Consider the following 15,053-nt stretch of genomic DNA (forward strand, 5'->3'; position numbering starts at 1 on the left):
GGGCTGCGCTGCTGCCTGATGCCCCCCGTGCGCCCCGACCTGCATCTAACGCCTCCAGGCTGCTGTAACCCCCGGAGCTAACAGCTCTCAGCCGCGTCGGGCTGATGGTGGTAATTGCTACTGCACTTAATCCTGCATCCAGTGCGGTGATCCCGCAGCGCGCCCAACGCCGAATCCTGCCCCCACGGCGGTGACCAGGCGGCGCCTAGTCCGACGCCGCTTGCAGCTCCCTCCCCTGCGGTGGCAAGTGAGGCGTCACCAGCCCGGCTCGGCTTTGCACCCTGCCCGTGACACCCGGCGTCTCGCACCCGTGGCCGCGGTGAGCTCATGCTCCAGCTCCGGCTCCGGCTGACACCGGGGCGGGCGGCTCCGCTGGCAGCTGCAGGGCGGGAGGATGCCGGGAGGCCAGATGCACCGCGGCGCTCCCGCTGCCTCCTCGCCACGCTAGCGGCAGCCCTGCCGGGCTCGYGGCAGGCGGCACGCTGCTGCAAGCCGTCAAAGACGCGGGGCAGGATACGACCCACGGGGATGGGACGTGGTTCGGAGGAAGCTGAGGAACGAGCAGGCGGAGGCAGCAGTAGGAGCCGGGTGCCTGGCTGTGGCCCYGTCTGGCTCCGAGCCCTGGGCCGGGCTCCAGCGCAGCACCAGGGTTCCCGCTCGCACCCGCTTCCCATGCCCCTTCCTGCAGTTCCTCTCTGGGATGTCACATGAGCTCTCCCACAGTGAATCAACCAGAAATACCCCCTCCGAAAAGCGGAACCAGCCCCTGAGACTGGGTAAACACACTGACCCCAGCCGGGAGCCCCCTTGCTGCCAGCTGGGAGCCCCCGGCAGAGCAGGGGCAGCCCAGGGACGCCGCGGTGCGCAAAGGGCTTTGGTTGCGCTTTCTTTTGTCCCGTCGACCTCTTTAAACACCTGCCAGTCCCCAGGGACGGGATCATTTTGCAGCACTGCGGGCGATGCCCGTCCTCCGGCTGCGCCACGCCAGCAGAACCTGACTAGCTCTGCTCCGGGGGCGAGCGCGCCACGCGGGGCCACAGCCCCCGTCTGCGTGTGCATCGCTGCTTTGGTCCTGCTTTCCATCGGCCTTTGGACAGGGACCCGAATGGAAGCTCCACCGGCTGAACGTGGGTCTGGGCTGCCCAGCTGTGCACGCGCTGAGCTGTGCACGCGCCGATCCTCCTCGCCGTGCATGCGCTGAGCATTGCCGTGCATGCGCTGAGCCTCCTCGCTGTGCATGCACCAAGCATTGCCGTGCATGCGCCGAGTCTCTTTGCTGTGCATGCACTGAGCTGTGCATGCACCGAGCCTCCTTGCCGTGCACGTGCCGAGCCTCTTTGCTGTGCATGCACTGAGCTGTGCACGCGCTGAGACCCCTCGCCGTGCATGTGCCAAGCATTGCCGTGCATACGCTGAGCCTCTTTGCTGTGCATGCACTGAGCTGTACACGCGCTGAGACCCCTCGCCGTGCATGTGCCAAGCATTGCCGTGCATGCGCTGAGCCTCCTCGCCGTGCATGCGCCAAGCATTGCCGTGCACGCGCTGAGCCTCTTTGCTGTGCATGCACTGAGCTGTACACGCGCTGAGACCCCTCGCCATGCATGCGCCGAGCCTCCTCACTGTGCACGCACTGAGCTGCCGAGCTGTCGCTCTTTGTTAGAGCTCGATGCACATCTAATGCCTCTCCCTGCTCTCCACGGCTGCTTTTGAGCATCGGTCTAGACGCAGCCATGGTGCTCAGCGTTTCACCCACCAGCCCGTCTCAGCCAGGTGTGACGGGGCGAAGGGGAGCAGTGGGGTCTGGCAGCAGTGCAGGCAGCCCTCCCTGATGCCCCGCTGCAGCCCTGGCTGCAGCAGCAGTGCTCCGGGATGCGCAAGGCCAGGCCAGCCACTATCAGTGCGCCGCGCGCACCCTCCCAACGTGGCCTTTGCTCTGCCGCTCTCGCAGACGCAGCCACAACCCCCCGAGCATCCCCCAGCACGGCGGCAGCTTGCAAATTCTGCAGTCATAGCTGGAGCAACCTCTGCCTTCCCAGGGAGAGCTTTTGCCAGCCCTCCTTCAGCAGCAGTTTAACGTTCCCCTTTGGCTCATGCAGCCAGCAGCAAACCAGGGAACATCTCGCGTCCCCGGGGACGACAGCCACGTCGAACTGGTCCATCCAAGCCAAACCGCAGGACTCCGGGAGCTGGGGCTGCGGGAGGAAGCAGCAGCGAGGGGGGCCCAGGGGCTCGGCTCACCCCGGCAGGGTCCCCTCCCCGCGGCTGCGTCCCAGGGACCGCACGTGCCACGGGGGGCCAGCCCCCTCCTCCGCGCGGGGCGCAGCCGCACAGCTCCGGCAGGGATGCAGGCAGTTGCCATGGAAACTCCTCATCCATCCTCAGCCGTGCAGTGCCGGCGCGGCTGGGCCCGCGTCTGGGGCCCGCTCAGCCCCGAACCAGAGCCGGCCCCGCTCCCATTCCCACGCCAGGGCCACCGGTGAGGGCCCGCAGCCCCCTCCTGCCTCCCCCGAACGCACGGAGGCGGACAGCGGCGTCGAGCTATTATCTCTTTAATGCTTGTTTTCAATACATCTGCCAAACCGTAACATCGTGTGCAACACGGGGGTGCGTGACGGTGCCCGTACATCTAGCAACGACAACCGCCGCAGCCCGGAGGCACGAGCAGGACCGCGGCCCCAGGCGGGGGCTGCAGCTCCCGCCGCCCCTCCAACATTAAAAACAGCTTCCAGCTAAGAAAAATATATAAAGCACTAAAGGTGAAACATTGAACCCCCCCCCACACTCCCCTAACACGTAGGACAATACAATCAAATGTAAAAAGGCCCCCGCGGCCGCGAGCCGGTCCCCAGGGCTGGGGGCCGAGGGGCCGCAGCCTCACAGTGGCAACCACAGATAAATAAGAACCTCCCGCAGGAACAGTTTTGGTTTGTTCAGTTTCTTGTGTTTTCTATTTTTTCCTCTTTTTTTTTTTTCTTTTTTTTTTTAAAAAGTCATTACAAAAAGAGCCAGCAAGGAGCCCCCTACAAAACCGGTTAGTGTTTGCCCTCGACCCGGGGGCCGGCAGGGACCGTGTTTCCCGGCTGGGGCTGCGGAGACGGCGAGCGGAGGCCGAGCGCGGCCCCTGCTCCCACGGGAGGGACAAGGGAAGGGGACGAGCCCCGGCCCCGATCCCTGCTTGGCCCCGCTGCACCCCCTGGTCCCAGCTCAACACACAAAACCCCTTAAAAATTGCACGTGACGGGTGGTTTCCCTTCCAGCTACTTGAGGGCTTCAGGGGCCGAGGGGAGGGAGAGCTGCTTTCCCCGGCCCAGCCCGCTGCCCCGGCTGGGGAGAAGAGCCGGCCCGGCCCGAGCTGGCCGGGAGGGAAGAGCCATCAGTGCAGCAAGCTGGCAGGTCTCAGCTCAGTGGAGAGCAAAGCCTCCAGCTGCTGCACGTGAGGACAAGAGGACACGAGGGGCGGAGATGGAGAGGGAAGAGGGGACACAATTGCTCTTAGCAGGACCTGCGAGGGCTCCTGTCACCCCTCGTGACTCTTCCTTGCTCGCACCGGTGCCACAGACGGAGGAATCACGGACAGTGAGACAGACGGTGGCGTAGCGAAGCCCCTGCCCACCCCGCTCCCGGCCCCTTTCCCCGTGGCGGTTGGCGGTGAGGAGTGCCGAGGTGCCGGCCATGCATTCCGGAGCGGGATGGGAGAGGACAGGATAGGACGGGGGGACAAAGCGAGGTGCTGTAGTGCCGTGGAGCAGCCACCGCAGCCCGGCGACCGGGACCACGAGCCCCGCGTGCTGCCCCGCCGCCGCGGCCCCGGAGCCGGGAAAGCCGCGGGGTGGCTCCCCAGGCAGGCGGCCGAGGTCATCCTGGATCCCCCGGGAAGGAGGCTCGGCTCCCCCCTTCCCGGGAGGGCAGTAGTGGCTGATCTGGGTCGGGGGGGTAGGAACAGCAAACAACAAAAAGTTACCCTGTAAGTCGAGCACGGCTCAGGCTTGCTGCCCGCCGGGAAACGGCTCAGCACCGCAGCTGGATGCGGGAGGGGGCGGCTCCTGCCCCCCAAAGGCAGGGTCACCCCAGCCCCCCACCCCAGGCCAGGGCCGCGGCGGTGCAGAGCGAGGAGTGCGTGGCTCCGGCGTGGGCATGCGCTAACCACGCGGTGCGTGACGGTGCGGCACGCGTGGGTGCCGTGGGCCCCGCGGGGCCCCCCGAGCCCGTGCCAGTCCAGAGGGAGGGGACGACCCCACCTCCTTCCTCCCCAGCAGACCCTTCCCCTCCCTCCCCTCCGAGGCTCAGCGGCCGGCACAGCCCCGAGCCACTGGGAGGGAGGAAGGGAAGGAGGGAGGGAAGGGGGCGCATGCGGAGGAGGAGGAAGGTGGGGATGAAGCCCACACCGCCTCCTCCCCCCAGCTGGGGAGGGTCGCACTGCCACAGCCCTCCTCAGAACTCCACCTTGCAGGCGGGGAAGGTCTCATCCTGCATGGCCACGGTGCTGTTGCTGCCCAGCACCGTGATGCCCAGCTCCTGCTGCCGATCGTGGGTCTCCTGGTACCACTCGTGCATCACCAGCGAGTCGAAGGTGGGGATCAGGGTCACCTGTGGAGACACCGACGGCACCGGCTCACCGCCCCAGTCCAGCGGGACCCCTCACCCTGGCCATGGGACTCCCCAGCACCAGGGCCTAGAGCTGAATCATTTCATGGCCACAGCTAATGGACTTGTTTCACTCGGAAAAGAGCTGGAAACGCTCCAGCGAAGTCTCAGGGCATCTGCTCTCCATCTCCTCCCCTTATTTTCTCCACAGCCATCCTACTGCTCCACGAGGGAAACTGAGGCACAGGGCAGCCTGCTGGTGGCCAGCCCCAGGCTCGCGCTCTGCAGCGGCACAGGGGCTGTGCCCACAAGGACCCCCAGGTTGAGCATCAGAGCCTGGGAGGGCTCTGGGGCAGGTCCCGCTGGGCAGGGGTGTCTCAGAGCCACATCCCCCCCCCAGGTCCCCTCCGGGCTCACCTGGATGTCGGTGCCCCACTGGTGCTTGCCGGCGAGCAGGGCGTCCAGGATGGTCCGCATGACGCCCTCCTTGAGGTGGTCATCACCGCTCACCACGTAGCAGAGGGAGCGCACGCGCCGGAAGAACTCCTCGTCCACCGTGCGGGCGCTCCACGAGCCGGGCAGGTAGGCCAGGTCCACGTAGACGGGGGGGCCTGGGGGGRCCGCAGCCCGCGAGCCTGCGAGGACGGGGACACGGCGCTGTGGGCCGCGAGGGGCAGCACCGACACAGGCGGCCCCCTGCCACCCTTTTCCCCAGGGCATCATACGCACCCCACCCCAAACCCTCAGACTGCATCGCCCCAGCAGCGGCTCCAAGCTGCTCCGGTATGGGAAAACCAGAGCCGTCCCGGAGCCACGAAGCCCTGCTCCGGCACCGACACAAACCCAGGAGCATCCGCACCCCCTAGCCCCCTTCCTGCGGGGACCCCAGGCCTTACCTGCCGGAGACGCCCTGCCGGCTCCCGCCAGCGGCCTGGCTCCAGCGCCGCGAGTGGTCCCAGGGGTGCGGAAGTCCCCAGCTGCCCCACCGTAGGGGCCTTTCTTGTCCCCAGGGGGCAGCTTGGCCTTGTCCCCGGCGTCACGGGCCGAGCTCACGGGGCCCCTGGCCTTGGAGCCCAGGGTGGAGTGCTTGGGGGGTTCAGTTTTCGGGGCCGCGGGTGCCGAGCCCACGCGGGATGGGGTCCTCTTCACCTTGCCAGGGAGCTCCTTCTTCCCCGAGCGGGTCTGGTCGGCCGGCAGGGCCTCGGGATCCACCATGCAGATGCCGGGCTGGGCAGGGATGGGGCAGGGGTCCTTCATGGGGGCCGGGAGCGGGTCACGGGCCCTCGCGAGGCCCCGGGCAGGGTGCTCCAAGTCCTCATCCGACTCCAGCCCGTCGGCCAGGATGGAGGGGCAGTCCTCGGTGGCCGGAGGGACGTCAGAGTCGGAGAGGGTGGGCAGCGACTCGCTCACGGAGGTGGGGGGCGTCTCTCCCCCCGGCTTGCGGGCCTGGCTCCGGCGCTGCGCCAGGGGCTGCGCCATCTCCTGCGACAGGTCGCTGTCCGACAAGTCCCGGGGGCTGATGTTGGTGGAGGGCGACCGCTCCGACTTGGGGTGCTCGAACTCGCAGGGCGACACCAGGCACAGGTCCACGTCGTGGGGCGAGTCGGAGCGGCGCCCGTGGCGCGGCAGCCCGTCCCCGTCCGCCCGCTGCGGGTGGTGGCAGGGCCGCAAGGGCAGCGACATCCCGCCCTTGGCGGCGGCGGTGGGGTCCGGCTCCGGGGTCAGGCTGATCCCGCGGGGCCGGTTCCCCCCCTCTTCCTGGGGGGACTCGCTCACGGGGGGCAGCACCTGCTCAAAGGAGACGGAGAGCGACTCGTCCACCTCGGTGGAGTGTGGGGACCCCACCTCGGCCGGCAGCGAGGGGGTGGTGATGGTGGGGGACACATCGGGGACGTCGTCCTTGAAGGGGCTCAGGGAGAGGCAGCCCGTCTGCTTCTCCTGCGAGGAGCCGGAGCTGTCGTGCGAGGCCTTGGCCGYGGCCGGCGGCCAGGAGTTGGGCTGCTTGTTGGCGTTGGTGCCGGCACCCGGCTCCTCTCCTGCCTCATCCACTGGGGACTGGTGGAAGGGAGTGTGTCCGGCACTGGCAGGACCCGAGCTGGCTGGAGACATCATCTCCAGGGTCTTCTCTTCAGAGCTGCCGCAAGGGTCCTCGCCGCCCTCTGCGCAGTGGTTGAGCAGCCCGGTGGGCGTCAAGTCAAAGTTGACGCTGCGGTCGCTCTTGGGGGTCTTGGCCAGGGGCGACGGGGGGCCGATGGCTTTGAAAGGGCTGCTCTCGAGGTAGCGGAAGCGCTGGGGGCTGTCGGGGTCCTCCAGGCCATTCTCCATGCAGCCCAAGTCCGCGGCCCCCGGCCCGGCGCGCACCCTGGCTTCCCCATTCTCCAGCGGGGACGGCTCCAGCTCACTCTCTGCAGTAGTGATGCCTTCATCTGTCGACTCCTCCTTCCTCCTCCCCTCCGCTCCCGGTGACGCGGCCCCCCGGCCCTGCTCGGCCTCTGGCAGCATGTCCTCAGGGGAGGAGGACTTGGAGACATCCGATGCCCCTGGCTCCTTCTTGCCACCCGTCTCCTTGGGCGCTTTGGCCTTGGGCTTCTCCGGCTCCTTCTTGAGGGTGGATTTCTTGATGCTCCCAGCCTTGGCCAAGGGTTTGCGGGTGTCCGGGCCTGGCGTTTTCCGGGCTGGGGTTTTTGCAGCAGTCTTGCCCTCCGCCTTGCTGTCCTTCACATCCTTTCGCAGCGTCTCAGCCTTCACTTCCTTCTTCACTGTCTTCATCTCCTTCCTGGCTTCACCCTTCACCTCAGTCCCATCTTCCTTTTTCACTGGCTTCTTCTCCTCTTTTCGAGGAACAGGCTCCTTCTTGGGCACTGTTTTCTCCTTACTCACCTTCGGTTTCGTGTCCACTTTGAGCTTTTCCATCGAGGAGTCCAGCTTGGCTCGAGCATCCTTGGCTCTTTCCTCCTCTGACCCTGTTCTAGTTGTCTCTCCCAGTGATCTCGGTTTCTCCTTGGTCCCTGACTTCACTTCCTTCCTTTCCATCTTCAGAGCTTTCTCCTTCGGCACTGGTGTCCCAGTGTCCACCAGACTCAGCTTAGAAGCGGACTTCAAGCTCTCCTTGCTCTCTGCCCTCCTCTGCTTGAGCTGCTTCTCCGGCTGGGGTGCAGACAGCCCCTTCAAGTCATTCTTGGTGACCACGGGGTGCTTGAGGAACTCCAGGTGCTTCACCTTCTCCAGCCCCTCCAGGATGCGGGCCTGTGGGGTGCAGCCAGGGAAGAGGACCCGGATGATCTTCTCGGAGGGGCTGACGGGGTGCCAGACGAGCAGGGCGCAGATGGAGGTCAGACACTGCAGGGGCAAGTCCTGCTCCTTGGGGTAACTATTGCCTGCCCAGTGCTGCATGAGGAACTCCAGCTCCTTGGTGCCCTTCACGGGGTTCAGGACGTACATGTCCAACCGGCCGACCCCCATCTTCTGGAAGAGGACAGTGGGCTCCACACGGGGGCTGCTGTCCCGGGCCAGCGGGTTGGGGCGGATGCCCAGCTTGTCCAGGTAGTGCAGGGTCAGGGCAGCCTCATCACAGCTCTTCAGCACCTGGGAGTTGCCCTCAATGTCCTTCAGCTTCTCGGAGGCGTTGAGAAACACGACGCCCAGCTCTGGAGAGATGAGGTTCTTCGCCCAGTCCCCGTTGCCCTGCGAGCCCTGGGACAGGTCCTCCTCCAGCTCCGCCAGCTTCCTCTGCAGCAGGCTGTTGACACCAGGCAAGCTGTCGGTCCCTGCGTGCGTCACCAGGATGGAGTCGATGCGGTCCAGGTGCCGGACCAGCTTCCAGAAGGATGACTTGGGGTTGGAGCCCCCATTCACCAGCACATTGAAGCCATTGACAGCAAAGAAGGCTGAGTCCCCTCTCCCGCCCGGGAAGATATAGCAGCAGGGCTTGGAGAGCTTGAGGAAGCCAACCATGGTGGGAGGCTCAAGGAGGTCAAAGGGGGACTGGGGCTCCAGGGACTCCGAGAGGTACTCCACAAACTCCTCCAGCCCCTCCATCTCCGGCAGGATGCAGCCCGGGTTGTACCGCAGCTCGATGAAATCCTGGAGGTTGTGATGGTCCAGACCCGAGTCCTTCCACTCTCCAAAGTCAGGGCAGCTGATGGTCAGCCTAGCCTTGGCAGAAGGGTCTGCGGAGCTCAGCATCTCTCCCACCTGTGGGGGCACAGGGACGGTCAGAGTTCAGGCCCTGGTCACCTCATCGTGCATGGGGCACGCAGGCGAAGCAGCACCTTGGGCTCCCACGTGAGATGGGGCAGCCCATGGGGAACCTCAGCCCTTCCTCCCTTAGCAAGCGCAGGGTGTCCCTTCCCCAGGGGACCTGGGGGCTCCCAGGAGCCCGTCCCCTGCCCACCGCTCGGTGCTGGCTGCAGGCGCGATGCCCACAGGGTGCCGGTGCCCCGACTCGCATCCAGCCCCGGCAGGGGCTCAGGGGCTGCCRTCTCCCAGCTCCGGCTCCCTCCCAGCCCCGCGCTGCAGAGGGAGGAACGTGCCTGCCGCGAGAGGCAGCGTGTCTGCCTGCGGAGCAGACGGCAGAGGGCTCGGCAAGCCTCCCGCCTCGCTCCGCCGCCGTGCCCAGCTCCCTGCGGAGACGCTGCAGGACGTGAGCAGACAGTCGCTCCGCTAGCGCAGACAGCGCCAGACTGCAGCCCCCCCCCGCCCTGCCACGTCCCCCTGCACGTCAACAGCCGAGCTCAGGGACTGCGCACCCAGGCCAGCCCCAGCCAAACCCAGCCTGGGGGAGCAGGGGGAGACCAGGCAGCTCCTCCCTGGGGCCACAGATCCCGTTCCCCAGCCAAGCCCTCCTTCCTGGCTGCAGGAGAACAGGGAAGCAGGGCCCTGATGGCCCAGCACCGCACCTCCTTGTCTGTGAAGATCTGGATGAAGTCCCGCAGCGAGAAGCAGCCCGTCTGCAGCATCAGCTCCCCCGTCTCCTCCACGCAGGGCCCCGCGAACACCAGCAGCTTGTGCTGGGACACGTCCGTGATGAGGTTCCGCAGCTGAGGACAGGAGGGGACAGAGGTGAGGACGTTGCGTCCCCACCTGGACCCTGTCCCGCAGCATTCCCCCACGAGCTGCTGTCCCCGTGGAAGGGGACACAGCCCCGTCCCACGGCCCCATCCCGCGCCCCAGGCCCCCGCTGCTCACCTCATCGCACAGGGACTTGTCCGAAGGGTTGAGCAGCACCAGGGTCTCCAGCACATCTCCCCGATGGTGGAGGGTCCGCTGACCTGCGGGGAATGAGGGCTGACACCTGGCCCAGCACCACCTTCCCCAAAACGCTGGGAACCCCAGGGGGAAAACCCTGGSGTTTGGGCACTCCATGGCCAGCTCAGGCTTCCCCCACATGGAGATGAGGGGCTGGACCCAGCACGTGGCCAAGGCGGCAGTGGGGACAGAGCCTGCCCACTTCTACTGCGCAAGAGGGACAGCCACCAACCCGCTCCTGGCCACCAGCCGGACACTGCGGAGGCCAGCGGATCTGCTGAGCTGAAGGACACGTTTCCTTGCATCCTTCCTGCCGCAGGGAGGGGAGGAAGAAGGGGCCGGCCACGCTGGGGCCACCCCGCCTCTCCTCCGTGAGCGGGGCTGCATAGCCAGCGTGTCACCTGCCCGCCCAGGAGCCACGGCCCCTTCTTCTCCGCACGGCACGAGCCCTGCGTGCCCACCGCAGCGGCAGCACCGCATCTGCCCAGCCCAGGCGGGCAGGCACCCGCCAGCCCCGCTGCCCAGGGAGCGGGGAGGAACCCAGGTGTCCCAGCTCCAGCCAGGCCCTCATCCCATCCCCCGGCCCCAAACAGGAAGCCTGGAGAGCACATGGAGACCTCACCGCCCACGGCAGTGTCCTGCCCTGAGGTGACCCTCTGCCTGCTCAGGAAGGACAAGGGGACGTGGCGGGGAAGACGTCTTCCGGAGCGGCACGGCTTCGGAGGAGGAGGTGGAAGCAGCAACTCCAGCAGGCCACGGGCAATGGCCTGCTCGCCGGCTTCTTGGCTACGTTTCCTCGGGAAATCGCAGCCCTCCGCACAGCCAGACCCCAAAGAGCACCGTGCTCCCAGGGCCAGAGCCGGCGCTGATGTCCCGTCTCGGGCTGGGCAAGGCTTCCTGGAGCACACCAGCTCCGGAGGGGAACGGTCTGGCCCCACAGCAGGCAAAGGAAGTGGTTTTGCCACGGGCAGGAGCACACGGGGATCACGGGGCTCAGTCCCACTGCCGCCAGCCTGGCTGGCCGCAGCCCAGACAGGGCCCAAGGGCTCGGGCAGCCGGGTCACGCTTTAGCTGAGCGCCGGCACGGCAGGATCGCCGGCCCTTCCGCTGCGGCAGCATCTCCCCTGCCTCCCAAGAGGGATGGCGACAGGTTTGGGATCCGGCACGCGAAGGAGCAGGAGACCAAGGTGGCTCCCACTGCAGAACCCCGTGTCTCCTTGGATGCCCCCCAACCAAACCACCCTCCTCCCAAAGAGGAGAGGCTCTGCCGGAGCTGGGAGCTCGTTTGACCACGTTTCCCAGCTCAAGAGCCGGYGTGTGCAGCGGGATCGGCAGGGAGCAGGGGGGGCTCCTGCGGTGGGGCTGCCCCAGAGCGTGAGGAAGAAGCTGGTCCCTCCGACTGCTCCCCGCTGCCGTGGGGCGCCAGGACAGGCACCCAGCAGGACCACGGGTACCGCATCCCCTGCGGCCGGGCCAGCATCGGGGCAGCTCCTGCTTGGCGAAAGCAAGCGCCTCCACGAGGCACTAACGCACAGATCCCGGGCAGAGCCGATGAGCGGGGAGCCCTGGAAGCTGCTGCTCCCCCCACCAGAGCCTTGGAGAGGGGCCGAGCCCGGGAAGGGCCCTGCAACTTGGCTCGGGCCCCCGCTGAGCCGGCCGGGGCCTCCGTCGCCCCCACGCACCAGCCACCGGCTGCAGCAGCTGCTCGGCACAAAGCAGAGCCTGTTCCCGGGGGCGGCGGGGACGGTGCCCACCCGGGGACGGGCTGCGGGGGCTGCCCACACCTCCTACCCCTCAGCCACCCCCGCAGCATCCCGGCAAAGCCGGTTCCCACGCCGCGCTGGAACAAGCCAGCCTTTCTCCGCGACGCACCCAGAGCCACTCCGGCCCACGAGACAAGGGTGGGAGCAGCCAGCCCCGGAGACACTGTTTCATCCCCAGGGCAGACCTTGACGCCCTTCCCAGGCTGCGTCAGCCCCGGCCTGCCTTGGGGGACACCCCAGCCCCCCGCATGGGTGAGAGCCAGCCCGGCTCGGAGGAGCGGCGAGGGACGCAGGCAGCCGGGCCAGGCACGAGCCGCTCCCCCAGCCCGGACCTGCCCCGAGGGCCGGGGCAGCGTCAGGGAGGGAGCACRCAACCAGCTCAGCACAAAAGCCGTTTTATAGACACGGCTAAATGTTTGCCCAGCTCAGCAAACAGCAGCCAGCGAGGGCAAGGCCCCAGCTTGCGGCAGCGCTGCGTTCGCCTCGCTCGTACCCCGTCCCCTCCGGAGACGCATGAATTAAACACAGCCGTCRGGTCAGGCGAGGACCCTGCAGACGTGCGCTCCAGCCCACGCTCGCTCTGCGACAGAGAAGGCGTCAGCCCGAGCGTCCTTGGCGAGCCGGGTGCAGCTGGGGCTGCGGGGCGCCGTCTCCAGCGGGCTCCAAAGGCTCAGCCCCCAGCCGGGGAGAGGCAGGGGTTCCCCCCCCGCTCCYGGACTCACCTTTCACGATGCTGGAGAAGGTGGCCGAGTGGCGGGACACGAAGAGCTTTAGCTGTTCATCCAGGTTGCAAGCCGTGAGGTCGATGTCCCAGGAGCGGATGCCTGCGAGACAGGGCAGGAAGGATCAGCGCCGGGGCAGGCGGGAGGCGCGAGGCACCCACCCCTGGCCGAGGGCTCCCGATGCCCGGCCGCCCTCCAGCACCCCGAGCCACCGCTGCACCCCAGGACACGTTAGCACCCATCGTCCCCAGCACCAGGGCGCAGCCGGCGCCCAATCTCAGCAAAGCCACAAGCGACAGCGAGCACCCAGCCCTAGCGCTGACCACACGAATGCCGGGGGGCACCGTGCCCCGTGCCGGCAGCCCCCTCCCCGTGCCGCAGCATGCTCGGGGGCCAGGCCTGCCTCACGTCACCACCTCCCGAATCCCTGGCATGGCACCGGCTTTCATAAGACCCAGGCAACCCGGCCAAGCCGGGGATGCCGAGCAGCCGCTGCGGCTCCTGCAGTCAGCGCCGCGCTGCCCACCCAGCTGCGGCGGGGACGGTCCCCACCACGTCTGCCCTCGCCCCCCTCCTGCCTCGCCCTGAGCCTGGGGGACAAGAGATGGGGCTGCATCGGCCCAGTGCCCCCGGCCAGCGCGGGGCCTTTTCGTGGGAGGGAGCAGAGCTGCTCCGACCTCCCCTGCGGCTGCAGGACAGGCCCCAGCCCGGGGGCCTCCTGCTCCTTGCGGACCCGTGGCGCAGGCCGGAGCGGATGGGTCCCCAGGCGCCCCGCGCGCTGCTTTCCAGGATGTGAGTCAGTTCGTGGCCTCCCGTCAACGCCGGCAGCCCTCAGCCTTCCCCGGGGCGCCGCTCCCGGCCCAGGCGAGCGCCGGCCACGCTCGCACCACGCGGCAGCAGGATCCCGGCCAGCGCCAGGGAGACCCAGCACCGACCCCGCGCTCAGCAGATTTCCAGACTCCTCGCTGCTGTCCAAATCCTAACAGGATGCAGCGAGGCGGGGAGACGGGGGCTGCGCTGTGACCCCCAGCACCAGGCTGATGCCACCTCCCCAGGGGCTCCCGGAGACGTAGCCCGCTGCCAAGCCAGACCCCAGCAGGAACACCCGCAGCAACGCTGCAAACGCCAGATAAACACCCGAGAGCGTGCCCAGCACCGAAATCCAGGAGCAGCTGGAGAGATCGCAGGAGCAGCGATCCCGCGGCTCCCGGCGCGGTTAGGCAAAGCCCGCGGGACACCCAGCGCTTCCTCAGGCAGCTCCCAGACACGCGGATGCGTCGCCAACCCATTGTGTGCAGCCGAGTAATATCCGCCCCGGCGCGGGGCCGGCCTGCCCGAGCCTGTGAGCGCCGGCACGCGGAGACCCTCGGCACGGCGCCGCCAGCCCAGCCCTCGCCGGGGAGGCAGAGCAGCGCCCGGCGCTCGCCGGCGCAGGTGCGGGCCGGCTCCCCCGAGGCGTGCACCTTGCACGGTGACTCACGGCTGCATGGGCTCTGCCAGCAAAACACCGGCCCCTGCGGCTACGGCAGCACCTTGCCGTCTTTGAAGAGGTGCCAGGGAAATTATGGGAATTAGCTGCGCCGGAGGACTCGGAGCGCCGCACGAGCCTCCGCACGCCTCCGGCTCCCGTCAGGCACCGAACGCCCGGCGTGGGTTCGCTCCTCCTTCATGCGGGCATCTCTCCCTGCACCCAGAGCGGGGGCCTGGAAACCCCTCGCCACCTCGGGACAACGCGCCAGCTGCAAACGCTCGGGGATCCCGGCCCCAAGACACCAGCAACCCCCTCGGGCTCTGCCATAGGGCAGCGCACAGGGATTCGCCGGGAGCTCGGCTGCCAGCACGTCGGCCCAGCGAGCGCCCGCAGCCCCTCCCGCCCTCCCTTCCTCCCCACCCTGCCGAGCCGTTAACGGTCCCACAAACCGACGGGATGGCGTAAGAGACGCCAGGGCATCGGCGCTAGGGGGGCGACGCAGAGTTGCGCGCGCTTTGCGCAAGGCGCTGGGCGAACGTTGGGGCTCCGGCCGGTGCGGCCGAGGCCGGGCATTTTTCCAGACTGTTTCCCGAGCRGCGTTGCCTCCTCCCGGGCTTTGGGCCTTCCCGGGGCGGGCGAGGTTCGGCCTCGCCCTCGCGGGGTGCTGGAGACACCAGTGGTCCCAGGGACCCCACAGCCCTGCCCCGGGACAGGCTTCCCCACGGTTTAGGGGGAAACTCCCAGCTCCAGCCAGGAATCGAGGACGGCTGCAGCGGGGGCAGGAGGGGCACCGCACGGCACAGCCCCCGCAGTGAGCCGAGCATCCCCCCCGCTGAAAACCAGTGCACACCAGCACAAACCAGCACAGCACCCCAGTCCCTGCAGCTGCACCGGGGCAGACGCCGGGCGTCGATGAGGGGAGGGAGCAGCTCCCACGGGTCCCCGGCCCGGGAGCCTGGGCGACAGATCCCAGGGGTCTGGGGCAGGGGAGGGGGCAGACCCTGGGGATCCACGGCAGATCCTGAGGGTCCAGGGGGGCAGGTCCCAGGTATCCAGGGCAGGAGAGGGGGAAGATCCAGGGGATCCCAGCAGGCAGGTCCCAGGGATCTAGTGGGGCAGATCCCAAGGGTCCCAGTAGGCCAATCCCAGCGATCCAGGGCAGGAGAGGGGGCAGACCCCAGGCATCCAGGGCAGGAGAGGGGGCAGATCCCGGGCATCCAGGGCAGGAGAGGGGGCAGATCCCGGGCATCCAGGGGGGGCAGATCC

General features: G+C 67.9%; 1 protein-coding gene across 1 annotated transcript in view; it reads right to left on the reverse strand.

Annotated features, from left to right (window-relative positions):
• Positions 1-2,533: 2,533 nt before the first annotated feature.
• The window catches only part of MAP1S (microtubule associated protein 1S), a 16,324-nt gene continuing 3,804 nt past the window's right edge, over positions 2,534-15,053 (reverse strand). The window contains exons 6-11 of the mRNA XM_026064849.1: positions 12,317-12,418; positions 9,772-9,854; positions 9,483-9,623; positions 5,481-8,778; positions 5,002-5,219; positions 2,534-4,587 (exon numbers count right to left, since the gene is read on the reverse strand). Of these exons, the coding sequence (XP_025920634.1) occupies positions 4,432-4,587; positions 5,002-5,219; positions 5,481-8,778; positions 9,483-9,623; positions 9,772-9,854; positions 12,317-12,418 (3,998 nt within the window). The 3' untranslated portion in view covers positions 2,534-4,431. The remainder of the gene's footprint in view (positions 4,588-5,001; positions 5,220-5,480; positions 8,779-9,482; positions 9,624-9,771; positions 9,855-12,316; positions 12,419-15,053) is intronic.

This window comes from Apteryx rowi, unplaced genomic scaffold (genome assembly GCF_003343035.1).
Source record: "Apteryx rowi isolate R43461 unplaced genomic scaffold, aptRow1 scaffold_220, whole genome shotgun sequence".
NCBI lineage: Eukaryota > Metazoa > Chordata > Aves > Apterygiformes > Apterygidae > Apteryx > Apteryx rowi.